The 16,015-nt window shown below is 67.4% G+C and overlaps 1 protein-coding gene across 2 annotated transcripts in view; it reads right to left on the bottom strand.

Annotated features, from left to right (window-relative positions):
• Positions 1-16,015, bottom strand: part of LSP1 (lymphocyte specific protein 1) — a 34,860-nt gene that overhangs the window by 7,261 nt on the left and 11,584 nt on the right. Inside the window, exons 1-3 of one of the 2 annotated variants that reach the window (XM_077115347.1) lie at positions 15,040-15,188; positions 2,483-2,626; positions 1,119-1,286 (exon numbers count right to left, since the gene is read on the bottom strand). In XM_077115347.1, the coding sequence (XP_076971462.1) occupies positions 1,119-1,286; positions 2,483-2,626; positions 15,040-15,101 (374 nt within the window). In that variant the 5' untranslated portion in view covers positions 15,102-15,188. Of the gene's footprint in view, positions 1-1,118; positions 1,287-2,482; positions 2,627-15,039; positions 15,189-16,015 lie in introns of those variants that run through there. The other variant, XM_077115346.1, reaches the window with a different exon arrangement.

Below are 16,015 nucleotides of genomic sequence, written 5' to 3'. Positions count from 1 at the left end.
GTGTGGCTCTCCATTTGAGCGGGACTGAACCTGGAAAAGAGATGGGAAATTCTCGCATTTTCCATGATTTCAGGCCCCTTGGTGTACACGCCAGCCAAGACCGAGACCCACCCCAAGGTGGGCTGGGGTCCGAGCCAGGGGCAGCCACACAGAGGGGCCATTCAGGAACGCGGGGGGGGGGGGGGGGCGGGGAGCGGCGGGCAGGTGCCGGGAGCGCGGAGGGGCCCAGCTCTCGCCGGGGGCTGAGCCTTCCACGGAAGAGTCAAAGTGCCCCCTGCTGTCGGGAGTGGGCAGTGCCGCCGGGCCGCCGGCCGGGAAGGACAAAGCAGAGCCCACGACCCAGGCACAGGCCACTTTGCCGACCCCAGCCCCTCTCAGACGAGTCCTGCACTCTGACGCCCAGGGGTGGGCAGTGGGGAAACTGAGGCCCGAGAGGGTGGGGTAGGCCAGCCAGGGCCAGGGTGACTGGATGTAGCATGGAAAAGGGAAGCTGAACCATGGAAGGGGTCTCTCGCAACCTGGGGGTCTGGGGGTGCCCCGGGAGGGGGAAGCTGCCTTGGCTAGGGGCTGGGGTCCCACTCGAGGAAAACTTGGAGAGTCTGGGGGCAGTGCTGGGGGCAGTGCTGGGGCCCATACATCCCCGGGGCTCAGGCCTCATCAGAGGGGTCTGTGCATTGGGGTGGGGGCCGAGGGTCCGGAGCAGCTCCCCCCTGCCTGGGCTCCGGGACCCCCACCCGCCGTGGTGCTGACAGGCACGCACGTCCACACATCTGGAAAGCGTGTCCTCCCCCAGGCCGGCTCCAGGCACACATCTGGAAATACCTGCACCCCTCCGTGGGAACGGAGATCAGCCAGGCCCGAGGGAGGAAGGGCGGGCCGGGGGGGCCCGGAGCCTCATGACGTAAGTGGGCCGCAGATGTGCGCTGATGTGGCAACACTGCCGGCGCGGCCGCAGCTGGGCTGGATGGGGCCCAGGGCTGAGGCTTCCTCCCACCCTCCCTGCAGCCCCTCGGCCGCCGGCCGTCTCGCGCTCTTCCTCCTTCCCTCTCTCGGCCCTTCTCACAGCCACAGAGGCCTTTCGGGGGGCTGGCGGCGAGGGGGTGCAAGGGTTTACTTACACGGCCCCCTCCTCCTGTTCCCCTGGGCACTCTCCGCCAGGGGCCTCCCTGCCGCCCCAGGGGTCTCCCGGTGCCCAGCGCGGCTGCTGCTGCTCCGCCTTCTGGGACCAGTCGCTGAAGCCCTCGTCCTCGTCCGGCTCAGGGGCCTCCGATGTCTTCAGGCTGAGCCTGAAAGGGCAGCAAAGGGGGCTCAGGGCTGGACACAGCCGTAGGGGGCGCGGGCAGCCGCATGCCCCAGCCCCCCACCCACACCCCCACTTCTCACAGGGCTCCTGGTCTCCCAGAGTGGGGGGATCCTGCCTGCCTGGAGACCAGAGCCCTGTGGCCACAGCCCGTCTCCCCACTGGTCTGGCAGTCCCTGGGGGCAGGCCTGTGCCTCCCCCCTCAGCCTGGGGCTCCCCAAAAGCAGGCCTGTGTCTCCCCCGTCAGTCTGGGGCACCCCAAAGGCAGGCCTGTGCCTCCCCCGTCAGTCTGGGGCACCCCAAAGGCAGGCCTATGCCTCTCCCGTCAGTCTGGGGCTCCATGAGAGCAGGCCTGTGCCTACCCCATCAGTCTGGGGTACCCCAAAGGCAGGCCTGTGTCTCCCCCCTCAGTCTAGGTCTCTCCAAGGGTAGGCCTGGTCCTCTCCCATTTGTCTGGGGTTCCCCAAGAGCAGGCCTGCGCCTCCCCCATCAGCGTGGGGCTCCCCAAGAGCAAGGCTGGGTCTCCCCTGTTGGTTTGGGGCTCCTCAAGAGCAGGGCTGGTTCTCCCCTGTCAGTCTGGGGCTCCCCGAGAGCAGGGCTGGGTCTCCCCTGTCAGTCTGGGGCTCCCCAAGAGCAGGGCTGGTTCTCCCCTGTCAGTCTGGGGCTCCCCGAGAGCAGGGCTGGGTCTCCCCTGTCAGTCTGGAGCTCCCCGAGAGCCCCTCGCTGGTGGGCTTCGGTGCAGGCTGCCCTGCCCCAGCCCCTGCCCGGGAAGCACACTGGGGCGGGGGCTGCTGAAGGCCGGACCAGGGGCCTGTGACTGCCACAGGGTCCCACCCCGCCCAAAGCTGCTGACTCGGAGAAAATGGAACCAAAACAGGGCCGGGAAGAAGAGGGAGCACGATTGGAAAAACAACCCAGCCCGGCCGCGGCCGCCTCCTGGGCCCGGGGAGGAAACGAGCAGGCCAGGGGCCCATCTCGGTGGCCCCTCCCTGCGTGAGTCACCCACAGAGGGGCCCTGGGGCGGGGGGCGCTGGGGCCAGGGCCTCGCAGCTGGGGTCAGGCTCCATCCCAGCGGGGGCCAGGGCCGTGCTGGGGAGGGTGGGGACCGCTCGTGTGACCTGCAGACCCCCGGCTGCCCCCACGGACCCGCAATCGGGGTTCAGGGCCCAGGTGTCGCCTTACAGCGTCTCCTGCTCCGGCCGCTCGGGCTCCTGGGCCTGGCTGTGCCGGTCCTCGCCCAGGGCCAGCAGCTGTTTGTCCCGTTCCCGCCGGCGCCGCTCCCGTGCGGCCTCCTCCTCGTCCTCCACGTGCCACTGAGTGGTCAGCCTGGGGGCCAGAGGGACAGCGGTCATGCATGGCCAGAGACAGGGCCTCAGTTTACCCATCTTTAAAAGAGAGGTTTGCAGCTCACAGGGAGATCCCAGGGTCTGGAAGCACCTGGGCGGCCGAGGGTGGCCCCTGGGCCTGGGGGCTGTCAGTGCCCACATGGGCTCAAGATCCCCAAGACCCCCGCCCCTCCCTGCAGGCTGCCTCCCAGTGCTGAGGAGGCTCAGGGCCCAGGCAGGCCCCCGAGGGTGTGGGAAGGGCCTGGCCGAGCAGAGACCTGGGCCCACGTGGCAGCTGTCCCCCCACTCCCAGCCCAATGGGGGGGCTCCTTCCTGCTCCCCATGAGCTCAGGCGTGGGGAGAGGGGCTGTGTCCCGCTGCCTCGGAAGAGGGTCCCACCACAATCTGCCTCCGTGCTGCCTGCTCAGCGGCCCTGCTGTCCAGTCTGGGTCTGACCACACAGCTCGGGGGAGCTGCAGGGCCACTCGACCAACACTGACACCCACTTCCACCTCTCGGGGAGGAACATGTTTCAAACATGGGGAAACCAAGGCCCGCAGGGTGCTCTGGCTCCCCGGTTTTCGCAGGGCTCTCGCCACAGGGCAGGGGTGCGGACCCCTGGACGGCCGCAGGGTGTAGGGGTGGGGAGGGCCAGAGGCAGGAACAGGGTGTGCGGGGATGGGGGGTCTGGCCACCCCGAATCTCAGCCGTCACAGTCCTGCCTGAGAGGGGGTCCGGCTCCCCTGCGCTTCCATGGGGCCCCCACCCGCACCCCGAGAGGAAGCCCCCTTGCCGGGCCGAGCCTCTGCCTGCGAGTGTCCGCTGTGTGACCCCGGAGCCCCCCCCCCGCCCGCGGGGCCCCTCTGCTGACGAGGCCGGCTTGACGGCCTCTGGCAGCCCTGACAGCGGATGATCTAATCCCCCTTCCAGGTCTCCCCTAAGCCTCCCAGACAAAAGCCAGGCCCCTCGCAGGCCCGAGTTCAAGGCCCGCTCCCCCCGCGTGGCCACATGGGACTGCAGCCACGCACAGCCCTGCACCTCCAGCGCCTGCGCTCCCGCCCCTGCCGGCCGAGGAAGCCCTTAATTCCCCACACCTGGCTCCCATCAGCGCCGCAGATGGCGCTTCCTGCCTCCCAGGCCCCGGGTTGGGGGTGGGCTGGGGCCCAGCCCCTCTACCTGGGGGGCACAGCCCAGGGCGCTCTGTGGCTGTCGCTGGGCCCCGGGCACACCAGGGGCGCCTCCAGACCCAGGGTCTGCGCCGGGAGGTGGGAGGGGGGCCCTGGGGCGGACTGTTCTGCATTTCCCTCTCCCCAGGTCTAAATTTGCACGTCCACGTCGAGGCTATGTGTGTGTGTGAGTGAGTGTGTTAGAGTATCCAGACCTGAGTGTGGTGCATAGATGTGTATGCATGTGTTGAGTGTGGTTGAGTTTGTGTGCGAGTGTGTGGGAGTACATATGTGTGTTTGGTGTGTTGGCATCTGTGAGTGTTGTCTGTGTCGGGGCGTGTGTTGAGTGTGGCTGGGTGCAGTGTGTGTGTGTTCTGTGTGCGTTGGGTGTGTATGTTGTGTGTCTGTGTGTTCAGGGTATGTAGCTGTGTGTGCTGGAAGTGTATGTTGGGTGTACGTGTTTGGTGTGTTGGGGGTTTGGGGTGTTGGTGTGTGTGTGTGTTGTGTGTGTTGGGTACGTGTTGAGTGTGTGTTGTGTGTGTGTTGTTGTGTGTTGTGATATGTGTTCGTGTGTGTTGGGTATGTATTGGGGTTTGTGTTGTGTGTGCTGTGTTCATGTTGGGTATGTGTTGGGTGTGCATTGTGCATGTGTGTGAGTGTGTGTTGGGTGCATGTTGGGTGTATGTGTTGATTGTGTGCGCGTTGTGTCTTGGGTACATATTGGGGTATGTGATGTGTGTGTTTTGGTGTGTGTTTGCATGTGTTGGGTATGTATTGAGGTGTGTGCTGGGTGTGTACTAGGTGTGTGTTTTGTGCATGGGTGTGTGTGTGTGTGTTGGGTGTGCACTGGGTGTGTGAGTATCTGCGTGGGCCTGTGTGGGCATGGGTGGGGAGCCCATGGGGCTAGTACAAGTCCTGCGTGGGAGGGAGCTGGGGGTTCTGCCCCTGAGTGTGCACATGTGTGTGCGTGTGCAAAGGGTGGCACTCTACGCGTACCCGGTGGCGAGTCTGCAGACGTGAGAGTGGGCCTGCTCTGAGCCTGCTGGTAGGCCTGGGGAGCCCGGCACGCGGATGTCAGTGTGCTCACCCCTGGTGTTTGTGCATGCTCGCTGGGGCTGGGGGGAGGGGTCTGCGGAACAAAGTTGGGGTGCTCAGGCCCCGGTGGGAAGCCCCCAGAGAGGCCCCGGCTCCAGGCCTGGAAGGAGCCGAGGCTGAAGGCCAGGCCACAGCTCATGTACACGCGTGCACACGGCACGCCCCAACACGCACGTAGGCACGCTTGTCTGCATATGTGTGCAGACAACTTGGGCTGCCCGCCGGTGGCTGCCTGCTCCTGCCCTGCGAGCGCCTCCTCAGGGCGCCGCCCCCCCGTCTGCACACGGCCCCCTCTCCGGGGCAGGGGTCTCCTGATGTCCCTCCAGATCCGGGATGTCAGCCGCTGACCTCACGCCACAGCTGGGCCCCGTTCTGGGAACCGAGAGGGGGCGGCACTCCCGGGGGGCTCTGGCCTGGGAACGGCGCCCCCGGCCCCGCCTGCAGCTGCCTGGGATTTGGTGTTCCTGCGCCATTCGGTCATTTCCTGTGTCTGTCCGGCCCGGCCGCGGGGCCCCGTCCCCCCACCCCAGGGCAGCCCCACGGCGGGCGGTGGGCGGCCGCTCCCCTTTTCCCCCAGAATCCCGAGTGGAGGGACTGCCCTGTGGGCCACCACCACCTGCCCAGACTCTGCGCAGCACCCCTCCTCTCCTTTCTCCTCAGCCCCCGACTCCCCCAGGGTACAGCAGGGTGCCGGGGTCCCATGCCAGCACCTCAGCCCCCTCCTCCTGGCCAGAACACGCCCCATTGCTGCTCGGCCCCGTACAGGGGCTCATGTAGCCCCCACCCTCAGCTCCACTTCCTGCCCTAAAGGTCAGGGCTGGCCACGCTCATGCTCTGTGTTATGGGGGGAACTAGGGGTCTGAGTCCAGGGTCTGGAGGCCCAGGGGAGGGCCCCAAGGGGCTGGAGCCCATAGCCAGCCTCCCTGGCAGGAGCAGGGGCATGGCCCCAGGGGGCTGCCAGGGCGTCCCCAGGGCGAGCGTGCAGAGCAGGCCCCGGGAGGCCTGTGGGTGCTGCCAGCCTGCGAGAGAGGCTGCCTTGAGTGAGCAGGTGGGAGGTGGGGGGCGGGCAGGAGGGCAGGGGTAGCTGCACCCCCTGGGAAGCTGGAGGAGCCCTCCCTTGAGCTCCTGGCCCTGGCCAGCCTCTCCTCCTCTCCAGCTTTAGGCCAGCACAGTGCCCCAGGTGGGAGAGGCAGAGACACGGGCACTGGGCAAGCTAAATGCCCCTGGCCCGCGCCCAGCTGCCTGGATGGGGTCTGGGCTGGTGGCCTTGGACTTGGGTCTGAGAAGCAAGCTGGAACTCAGGGGGCCTGAAGAAGGGGTGCGCCCTGCAAGGGGCGAGAAGGCCGACAGAACCTATGGTGCCCAGGGAGGGGGCGGGGCGGGAGAGGCTGGGGGTGGTGAGTGGGAGGTCCGGGCAGCAGGGGGTCTCTGGGGTGGCTGGAGGGTCTGAGCCGCAGGGACCCCTGCACCCACAGGCTGGGAGGAGGGGGCCTGAGATGGTGGGCAGCCGTGGGAGGCCTGGGCCAGCGAAGGGCATGCTGGGGCTGGCCCAGAAGGAGGGCCTGTCTGCGGGAGGGGAGAGCGAGGGGCTCCCCAGACCTTGGGGGTCTGTCCTGGGCCCAGGACGGGATGCGCTTGGGAGACAAGCATGAGCTCAGCTGGCCATGCAGAGAGCGGGTGTGGGAGCTCCCCGGAGGGGAGGGCATGGTCAGCAGGGAGGGCCAGGTGTAGGGGAGTGGGCAGAGTGGCAGAGGCCCCTAACGGTCCCCAGGGACCAGCAACCGCGGAGGCACCCGAGGGCGTCACAACAGGGGTCGGAGTCCAGGCGGCCCGAGAGAGGGTGCGCTCCCAGCCAGAGGGGAGCTGGGCGCAAGGTGCAGCAGGGATTGGGACTCTAAAAGGAAGGGCGAGGTAGGACACGGGGGATCAAGGTCAAAACACGGGGGTCAAGGTCAGGGCACTAGGGGTCAAGGTCAGGAGCCCCTGCGCCCTCAGCTCAGGCCTGCAGCCCTGCCTGCCTCTTTCAGGTCAGCGTGGGGGCTTGTCCTGCCTGCGGCCCTCCCTGCCTCCCCTCTAGTAATCATCCAGGAGTGCAGCGAGCTCTGGGACCCTGCCGGGTTCTGGGCTCCCTCCCAGCCCCGCCCGCAGGCAGCCTGGATGGTCACTTGGCCCCTCTGGGCCTCAGCAACCTGCCAGGGAGGGCCGAGTGAGCCCACCCTGACGAAATGCAGGGAATGTCATGATGGGGCCTGAGGTCCTTCCCAGAAGGCACATGGCGATGGGCAGGACCCAGGACCCCGAGGGGCCTCGGCGAAGAGCAGCCAGGCCTCGGCCCACGGGGCTGCAGGCGCCACAGGGGCAGGCTGGAGGGGGAGGGTCAGAGGCTCCTGACCATCTGGGGTGAGCCGGGTAGGGTGGGGAGGAGGGTGGGTGCTGGGGGGTTGGTCTCCCTGACCCCTCTTTCCACGGGGGAGACCTCTTGAGCCTCATCTCCTCAGCTGTAAAATGGGGTCTCCCCAGCTCAGCAGGCCGGGAACCAAGGCCTCCTCCAGGACGGACTGCGGCCAGAGCAACTGCAGCCACGGGCCAGGATTCCCATCAGAGGCCGGGGGCGGAGGCCGAGGAGGGGGCTGCAGTCTGGCCCCCGGGGACCCTCTCTGCCCGTGCACCCACTCCCCGCTCCCCAAGGCTGGTCTCGCTGTGCAGAGGAGCCGCCAGTATCCCCAATCCCAGCCTCTTTGTGATGTCGGGCTGGGGGAGGCAGCTGGCTATCTGGGAAGCCTCCCTGGAAGGGGAGGCCCTAAAGCCTGGACATGTGCCACAAAAGCTGCCTTGCTCACAAATGTGGAGAGACTGTGCACCCAGGGGTGCTGGCAGGCCGTGCAGTGAGGGACGGGGAAGGCACAGCCTCCGAGAGCCCAGGGACGGGGAGAGACCTCTGGCCTGAGCTGGCTGTAATCTCCAGGCCCCCGTGGGTCCAAAAGAGGGTCTGAGAGCACCTGGGTGTCCTCGGGAAGGAGCTTGGGGAGGAAAGTGAGGTCCCCCCGTACCGGCCATCCCTGATGGGTGCTGTGTAGGAGAGAGCTCAGGGGTGAAGGTCTGGGACCGGGTCCCCATAACAGCCAGCGCCCAGCAGCCCCGCCTCCCTGCTGCCCACTGCTCGCCCCGGGGTCCCCGCCGTCCCTCGTCTTCCCACACAGAGATGGCTTTCAGGGGTATCCTATTTGGGGGACCGCCGGCGGCCCCACCCAGAAGCCCCCCCAGCCAGGGACCCTGGTTCTGTGCCTCTGTCCTGTGGACCGGCCTGGCCTGGGTGGTCTCTGCGGCCCTCAGCCTGTCTACCAGCCCCGCCAGCCCTGAGTCGTCGCCCATTTTTACAGCTGAGGAGTTCAGGCGGGGCCTGAAAGTGGGGACAGGGTAACTGAAGCCAGGTCCCCAGCTCCCTCCAGGGCTGCTCCCTCCTTCCTTCCCCTTTCCACACCCTGTGTGGGTGCTGGGGACACAGTAGTGGGGAGACAGCCCCTCCCCATGCTAGGGGCCTTGTCCCGTGAGCCCTTGGCGGCTGGAACCACTGGTGGGGGTGGGGAGGATGGGGCGCCAGGGCCCGGGGCAGCAGGCCGGAGCCGTGAGCAGCCCCAGCCAAGGGGAGACAAGGAGATTTGGGGGTGCAGCCCACAGAGCCGGGGCCCCTCCATAGCCGTGCCTTCTTGCCCCACCAACCCGCGTCCTGTGCGCAAGCCCCCCATCCCTGACCGAGCACGTCCTGAGCCGGATGCACCCCACTCCTCCCCCGCCACCCCGGAGAGGATGCCTCCTCATCCCCCCACGTCCTGCTCCCCTTACACAGCCGCACAGCATGGGGAAGAGCCCACCCGGCTCAGGGACGAGAAGGGGTCTGTCCCCAGCCAGGGGACCCGACCATCGCCCTGAAGCACAGCAGGTGGGGGTGGCCAGCCACCCCAAAGGACCCCCTCGACCCCCAGATTCCTGATGGGAAGGCTGCTCCCAAGATGGTTCTGTCCATGCAGGCAACTCTGGCTCCAGCAAGTTCTTACTCACAGAGTCCTGTCCCTGGGAACTTTGCCCCATTTTGGGTCCCTGTTCTCCAGCTTGGTTCCACCCAGCCTTGATCCAGCCCCTGACCCTGGAAACCCCTGCAGGGGATGGAGGGGGGGACTTGCCCCTGGGGTCCTCTGTCCCAGCTTTCACTGGCCCTCGGAGTCACCTCCCTTGGGCTGGGGGTCCTACCTCTTATGATGTGCTCCGGATGGCCAGCCCTGGCTCAGCGGCTCTTCTACAGCTCTGCCCCTTCTGCTCAGACCAGCACCCTGACCGGTGTTGGGGCTTGGGGCTCAGCACCCACAGCCCCCGGGTCCCGTCCTGCCCACCCAATGGGCTGCGGCTGTGGCTGGGTCTGGGCACGCTTGCCCGGCGCCCGCATCCCTCCCCCACAGTCTGCACTGTGCAGAAGTGGCTCTTTCTGTTTGGCTCCAAGTCACTGACCACAGCTTTGCAGGGGCTTGGACCGAGGCTGAGGTCCCGACAGACACAAGGGACACAGTCCCCTCCCTGCCCCATTGTGCAGGGACTCAGCACACCCAGCACCCTCCGCCCCACCGGGCTGCACCCTGCCCGCTCGTGGGCTTTGCCCGCGCTCCCCGGGGAGTGGACCGGGGTGCAGGACGCTGCAGTGCCCACAAGCTCCCGCCGCCTGTCCGGGCCCGGCCCGAGCCTCTGGACTGAGCCCCGGCTCCCCAGGCAGGGCACGGACTGGCCTGGCAGCGCCCGCTGAGCGCTCACGGGGCAAGGCCTGGCACGTTCCGGGACACGCGAGCGGCGCTGGCACGGCCCGCTGCTGTGCCATGCCCTCCCGCCTCCTCCCGGCCGGCGGAAGCCGCCCCCGCCTCACCCCCAGGCCCCACGCCCACTTCTGCCCATAGCTGTGGCTGCCAGTCTTGCTCCCGTCAGCATGCACTGTTCAAGCCTCGGCTGCCCACCGTGGCTGCGGAGCTGAACGCGCCTGGCATTTGGCAACCTCTACCTGGTCCTACGCTGTCCCCCCGCTTGGGGGAGCTGTGGGGCAGCAGGGCTGGGCACAGCACCCCAGGACCCCAACCCCAGCCCCTCTTATGGTGGGTGGTTTCCAGGGGTGCAGGGCGGCCTGGCAGAAGGAGTCCTGGGGCTCCCGGCTGCACCCACCTCAGTTCGAACCCCAGAGCCCCGTTTCCTGGCTGCATAAACTCTGCCCCCATGCCCGAAGCCAGGGCCCAGAGGGGAGGCCCAGTGGGCCAGGGGCACTGGCCGCCTTGGCCCCCTCTGCCCGAGGTCCCGACCAGGAGTGGGGGACTCACCCGGATCACAAAAGGGCAGAGAGAGAAACGCCACCATCAGCGTCCCTTGCAAACGTCCCAGATGCCTCCTCCCGTGTCAACCCTCGTGCAGGAGGGGAAACAGGCTTAGAGGGGCAGCGGCTCTCCCAAGAGCTTCCCTTGGGCATGTTGCGGGTCCGAAGGCCGCACCCCCGAGCTCTGGGTGTCGGGGAGCCGGCAGTGTGTGCTGTGGGGACAGACTGCAGCCCAGAGCGGCTGGAGGGCCGGGGTCTCTGGGAAGGGGACCCTGGCTGGGTGCACAGTCCCACCCTAAAGCGGGGGCCGGGAACTGACACCCCGTCCTCCCCGCCTGCCTCGCTTCGGCTGCCCGGGTTTCTCCCTGTCCCAGCCCGCCTCCTGCCTTGTGTCCTCTCTTCCCCTTCTGTCCCCCTTCATCTGCCAGGCAGGCTGCTCGGCCTCAGGGCTCCGGCCGCAACTCTGCTCTGGGGGAGTGGGCAGGACCGGCCTCTCTGTCCCTGGGGCTTTCCGTGCGGGCACCCCCACGACCCCCCAGCGGCTCCCTCCCCCGGCCCCAGTTCTCGATCTGGAAACTTCGTAGGCTTCTTCTCTCCCCTTTCCTCTCCCCCATTTCTTTCCTTTCTTTCTGCTTCATTGGCGACCCCTCCCGTTCCCCCCTCCCCTCTCATCTCACTCCAGATCTCTTCCTCATTTTCCTCTGTTTTTCTCTTTCATTCACTCGTGCTCGCTTTCTGTTCTCTTTTACTTTCCTCGCCTTCCCCTCCTCCCATATCAGGTAAGACCGTGTTCCCACAAAAGCATCTCACAGCCCCCGCCCAGCACCCTAGACCCCCAGGCCCCAGCCCTGCCCCCCAGAACCCCGGTCTCACACATTGCACCCTAGCCCTGCACCCCAGCCTTGCGCCCCAGGCCCCACCCCTGCACCCCAGCACCCCAGTCTCACACATCACACTGCAGCCCTGCACCCCAGCCATGAACCTCAGGGCCCCAGCTTTGCACCCCCAAACCCCAGCTCTGCACCTCAGGACCCCAGTCTCACACATCACACTGCAGCCCTGCACCCCAGCCATGAACCTCAGGGCCCCAGCTTTGCACCCCCAAACCCCAGCTCTGCACCTCAGGACCCCAGTCTCGCACATCACACCACAGCCCTGCACCTCAGGACCCCAGTCTTGCATGTTGCACCCCAGCCCTGCAAACCAGCCATGTACCCACAAGCCCAGCTCTGCACCCCAGGACCCCAGTCTTGCACGTTGCACCCCAGCCCTGCAGCCCAGCCATGTACCCACAAGCCCAGCTCTGCACCCCAGGACCCTAGTCTTGCACATCACAGCCCAGCCCTGCACCCCAAGGCCCCAGACTCACACGTTACACCCCAGCCCTGTACCCCAGGGCTCCTGCTTGGCGCTCCCACATCCCAGCCCGGCACCCGAGGCCCCAGCCTTGTACTCCAGGACCCTAGTCTGGCACTTTGCACCCCAGGCCTGCACCCCAGCCCTGCACCCAGAGCTCCTGCCCAGCACCCCCATGTCCCAGCCCAGCATCCCCAGGCCCCAGCCCTGTACCCCGAGGCCCAGCCTGGCACCACCTGGCCCAGCCTGGCATCCTCTAGCCCTGTATCCTCCATCCTGGTACCTTGTGCTCCAGCCCAGAATTCTGAAACCCCTGGGTCCCACCTTTTCTCCCAACCTGTCATCTCATTCCCAGCCCAGGCGTCCCAGGCCCTGGCCTCCTTCCCACCCAGGAACACTCCTGCCCACCAGTGCAGTGGTCCCTTGTCACCCACACTCACCCTTCTCGGGTGGGCAAGGCACCCGTCTGCCAGGCCAGCTCTGATCTCACTCAGTGCCTGGGGCCGGGGCTCACCCCTTCTCCCCCACCGGGGGTCACCCAGAGGCCGCCTCCACTTGAGCCCCCACCGAGGCTGGGTGCTGCCCGCCTGCCCTCTGGAGACCTACCCGGCCGGGGCCCTGGCCACCAACCTGGGCCAAGCAGCTCGGAGCCTGTCGCGAAGAGCCCCAGGTGCCCGGCCGGCCGTGGCCTGGCTCAGGGCTCTGCCCAGCTCCGTCACCAGCTGGGACGGCAGCCCGGCCTGAGAGCTCTGGGCTCGGGCCCTGACACCCTGCCCAGGGCTGGGCCGCCCGCTCCCCGCGCCCCTGCCGCCGACAGGACCAGCTCCGGGGCGGACGGAAGCCCCAGCCCTGCACCCTGCTGCCCACTGCCGCCCGCTCTGCCGCGCCCGCTCTGCCCCCCCCACAGGAGCCTTGGACGGACCCGGGCAGCCCCGCCCCTTTGGACGCTGTGGTTTGGAAGCCCAGCTCTCCAGCCCCCCCGGGGTCAGCCTGGCAGCCGGCCAACCCCGGCCCTCAGCACCCCTGAGTGTTCCAGGCCTGGCTGCGCAGGTGGGCACCTGCCTTTGAGGGGATCCCCGGCCGGGTGAGGCGGGCACAGAGCCCATTGGGCAGCGGGGACAGGCGGTGCAGCGCCCAGGCTTAGGGAGCCCGAGTCTCCCATCAGGAATCCAGCCGAGGCTACCTCAGCTGTGCTAGTTGGAGCTGGCCAGGTGCCTAGGTGCCGTGGCCAGCTGACCCCCCATAGCCAGGACCCTGAAGTCACCTCCCCATCCCCTGACCGTCCCCAACGCAGACCTGGCCCGAAGGTGGGCCTGGAGGGAGCTGCCAATCATCCAAGGCGGGGGACGGTCAGCCTGGTGCCAACCCTGCCCCCTGGAAACTCGGGCCCGCTGAGAGGACACAGGCTGGGGAGACCGGGCATTTGGGAGGCCACACGGCTGGACCCCCAGCTCACCTCAGATCTTGGCAGTGATCGGGATTGGGCAGGGGCACCTATCTCTACACTGGCCCATGGGGGACACTTAAGTGCTTGAACTGGATTCAATTTACACCCCAGCCCACTGCTGGTGCCCACCGCGGCCCTCTGGAAGGGGGACAGGGAAGGGTCAGGCACAACCTGGGCTGGTGGGAGAGGAGAGTGAGGGGCACGGATGGTCTGCAGCGGAGCGCGTCGACCCAGGGGGCTGGCTGGCTCCACCACCCTGCTGTGTGACTGTGGGCAGGTGTCTCACCTTCTCTGGTCCCTATGTTTTTGACAGGGCGAGGGGCCTATCTGCCAGGCTTGGGGGTGGGCTGCTGACTGCTATGATGATGGTGCTTCCCGGGCCCCTGCCACTCTGTATGGGGGGTCTCCTTGCCCTCCAACAGCAGGATTACCCAGGGGGTACAAAGGAACTCTCTTGCTGCCCCAGCCTTGGACGCCCCTCCTGCCTGTCTCCTGCCAGGTCCTGAGGAACTCTTGCCCGGCCGACCCCCAGCCTGCAGCTGGGCCTGGACGCGTGCCCTCCTGGGCACTTGAGGGCCACAGCATGGTGCTAGACTGGGGACGAAGCCGAAGACATGGCTGGATGGACACTGGAAGCCCTGCCCCCATCCCCAGGACAGGCGGATGCAGAGCCCAGGATGCTGGGTGCCTCCCCCTTGGGCCTCAGGTCCCCGATTCGTGAAAGGGAGCTGGCGAGACTGGGGGCTCATGGCAAGCTCACGCCTGCCTTCCCCTGGGGGGCATCAAGGTCCCCTGGTAGAACATGTCCCAGCCAGGCGGGCAGAACCCTGTTGGATCAGAAAGGAAGCCCCCCAGGGGCAGCTCGAGGTCCCTGGCAGCCAGACTGGGCAGGCCCAACTCAGCCAGGTGGGACAGGTGTAAACCAGGAGGAAGGGTGTCCTGGGCCCCGCCTTGCTGATCGGGGGGTGTGGTGAAGAGCCCGTTGAGCAGGGTGCCCTTTCAACACCTGTGCCTCGTCCCCAACCATGGACGTGAGCCCAGGGACCATCAGGAGGGGACCTCTGCCCATGACTGTGTGGATTGGCTGGAACCAGGGGCCCTGGGCCGAGCCCACCCTGCACACAAGTCCCTGTCACTCCTCCCCTCCCAGAGGCCTGCCCCTGGGTGCCAGGGCTCAGGTGGGTATGAGGAGGAGGGGAGATGCCAGCTCTGCCCCCTGTCAGCTCACCAGCCAGGACAAGGTGGACAGGCCTCCTAGTTGGGGAGGGACCCAGGCAGACTGCCTGGAGGAGGTGCTCCTTCAGCCGGGCCTTGGAAGCCTGGAAGAGTGGAGGAGGAAGAGCACTGTGGGCGGCTCAGAGGAGTGGTGGCTCCAGCTCTCCCATGGCTGCACTTGGCCCAGGCCTGGCCCTTGGCCTTTTGAACTCTGCCTTTGAGCTGTGAGGCAGGTGCCAAGGTTAGCACTGGGTGGGAAGAGGAAACCGAGGCTGAGGGAGGAGATGGCACTGGCACAAGGTCCCAGGACAAGAAGTGACGAGCCAGGGTGCCAACCAGAAGTCTGACCCCGGCACCCCAACACTCACCACTGCCCCACGGTGCTTCCTGCTTGGGGCGGGTTTGTGGAGGGTGGGGGCGGAGAAATGCAGCATCCTTGTCTGAGAAGACCCCACGGTTAGCAGGGCCCAGAGGCAGGGGGTAGGGGGCTGCTGCCCGAGGCCCGGCCGGGCCAGGCGGGAGGAGGAGAGGGAGGATGCTGTGCGGCTGCCAGGGCAGGGCGGCGTGAGGGAGAGCCGGGCACCCACATCGGCCCACGGCGAGCTGGGCACAGCCTTCGCCCTGCTCAGGGGCAGCCGAGCCCGTGGGGCTGGGGGACGGGACCGCGGGAGAGGCAGTGGCCGCCTTCACGCCCGGGTGCTGGCCCAGGTCATGCGGTGCCAACCTCGTGGGCGGCATCCGGCGAGGGCCTCCTGCCTGCCCTCCGTGCCCGCCGGCCGGGAGGGACCTACCTCAGGAGGGTCTCCAGGCCCTGTCTGCTCGGGCTCCGCCTCAGCAGCACCGGGCAGCTCATCCTGTGGCGCGCCCGGCCGGCGACCTGGCCTGACCCCAGCCCTGGGGACGCTGCGGCTCCTTCTTCAAAGGCTCCTGTCCGCCGGCCCTGCTGTCCGCAGCCGCCCTCCCCCTGCCCCTCCCCTGCCCTCCACCCCTTCTCTCTCTCTCTTCTCTTCTCTTCTTCCCTTCCCTTCCCTCCCCTCCCTTCCCTTCCTTCCTTCTCTCCCTCTACCCTTGTCCCTGTCTCTGCCTGCCTGGTCCCTCGCTGGCTCTCACCAGCACCCCCAGGCCCCTGCCCTCGCCTCCTCTGGCTCTGTCTGGCTGGCTGTCGGTGTGTCCATCTGCTTCGGCTCCCCTGCTCCTGGGGTGTCTGCTGGGCTGCCCCTGGGCTGGCTGCCCCCAGGCTGCCCAAGGGTCCCCCTGTCCCTCAGTCTCTGTGGGTCTCGGACTCTGGGTCTCGCTCCCCTCTCCTTCAGGAAGCTTAGCAGCTGCTTCCCTTTTGTTCCCCCCAGCCCCCTTCTCCGCCCCCCTCGGTCTCCTCCACCTCCACCTCCTCCTCCTTCCGAGACTAGTAAAAATGTCAGAGAAAAACCCTCCCAGCCCAGCCGCGTTCGGCTTCGCCGGACCTCTGCGGCCCACAGTGAGCAGGCCGGCTGCATCCTTCCCCCCTCTTCCTCTCCCTCCGTCTCTGCCCACGGCCCACCTTGGCAGCCCCTCCCTGCCTCCTGCCCGGCCAGCGCCCTGAGTGCGGCGCCCGCCTCCCCATCCTTCCAGGTGGTTGTCACCCTTGTTGGCCCCGGCCCCACCCCGCCCTCCTCGAGACCCCTCGACTTCTCTCCCTTATCCGGCTCTTGGGCCCGGCTCTCTCCCCAACCTGCACCCTCTCCCACACCAGCCCAGGTCTGGGCCTTCGCTCCCCTCCCGCCTGCCCCT

This window comes from Tamandua tetradactyla, chromosome 9 (genome assembly GCF_023851605.1).
Source record: "Tamandua tetradactyla isolate mTamTet1 chromosome 9, mTamTet1.pri, whole genome shotgun sequence".
Taxonomy (NCBI): domain Eukaryota; kingdom Metazoa; phylum Chordata; class Mammalia; order Pilosa; family Myrmecophagidae; genus Tamandua; species Tamandua tetradactyla.
This window is presented reverse-complemented; position numbering and strand designations above follow the sequence as displayed.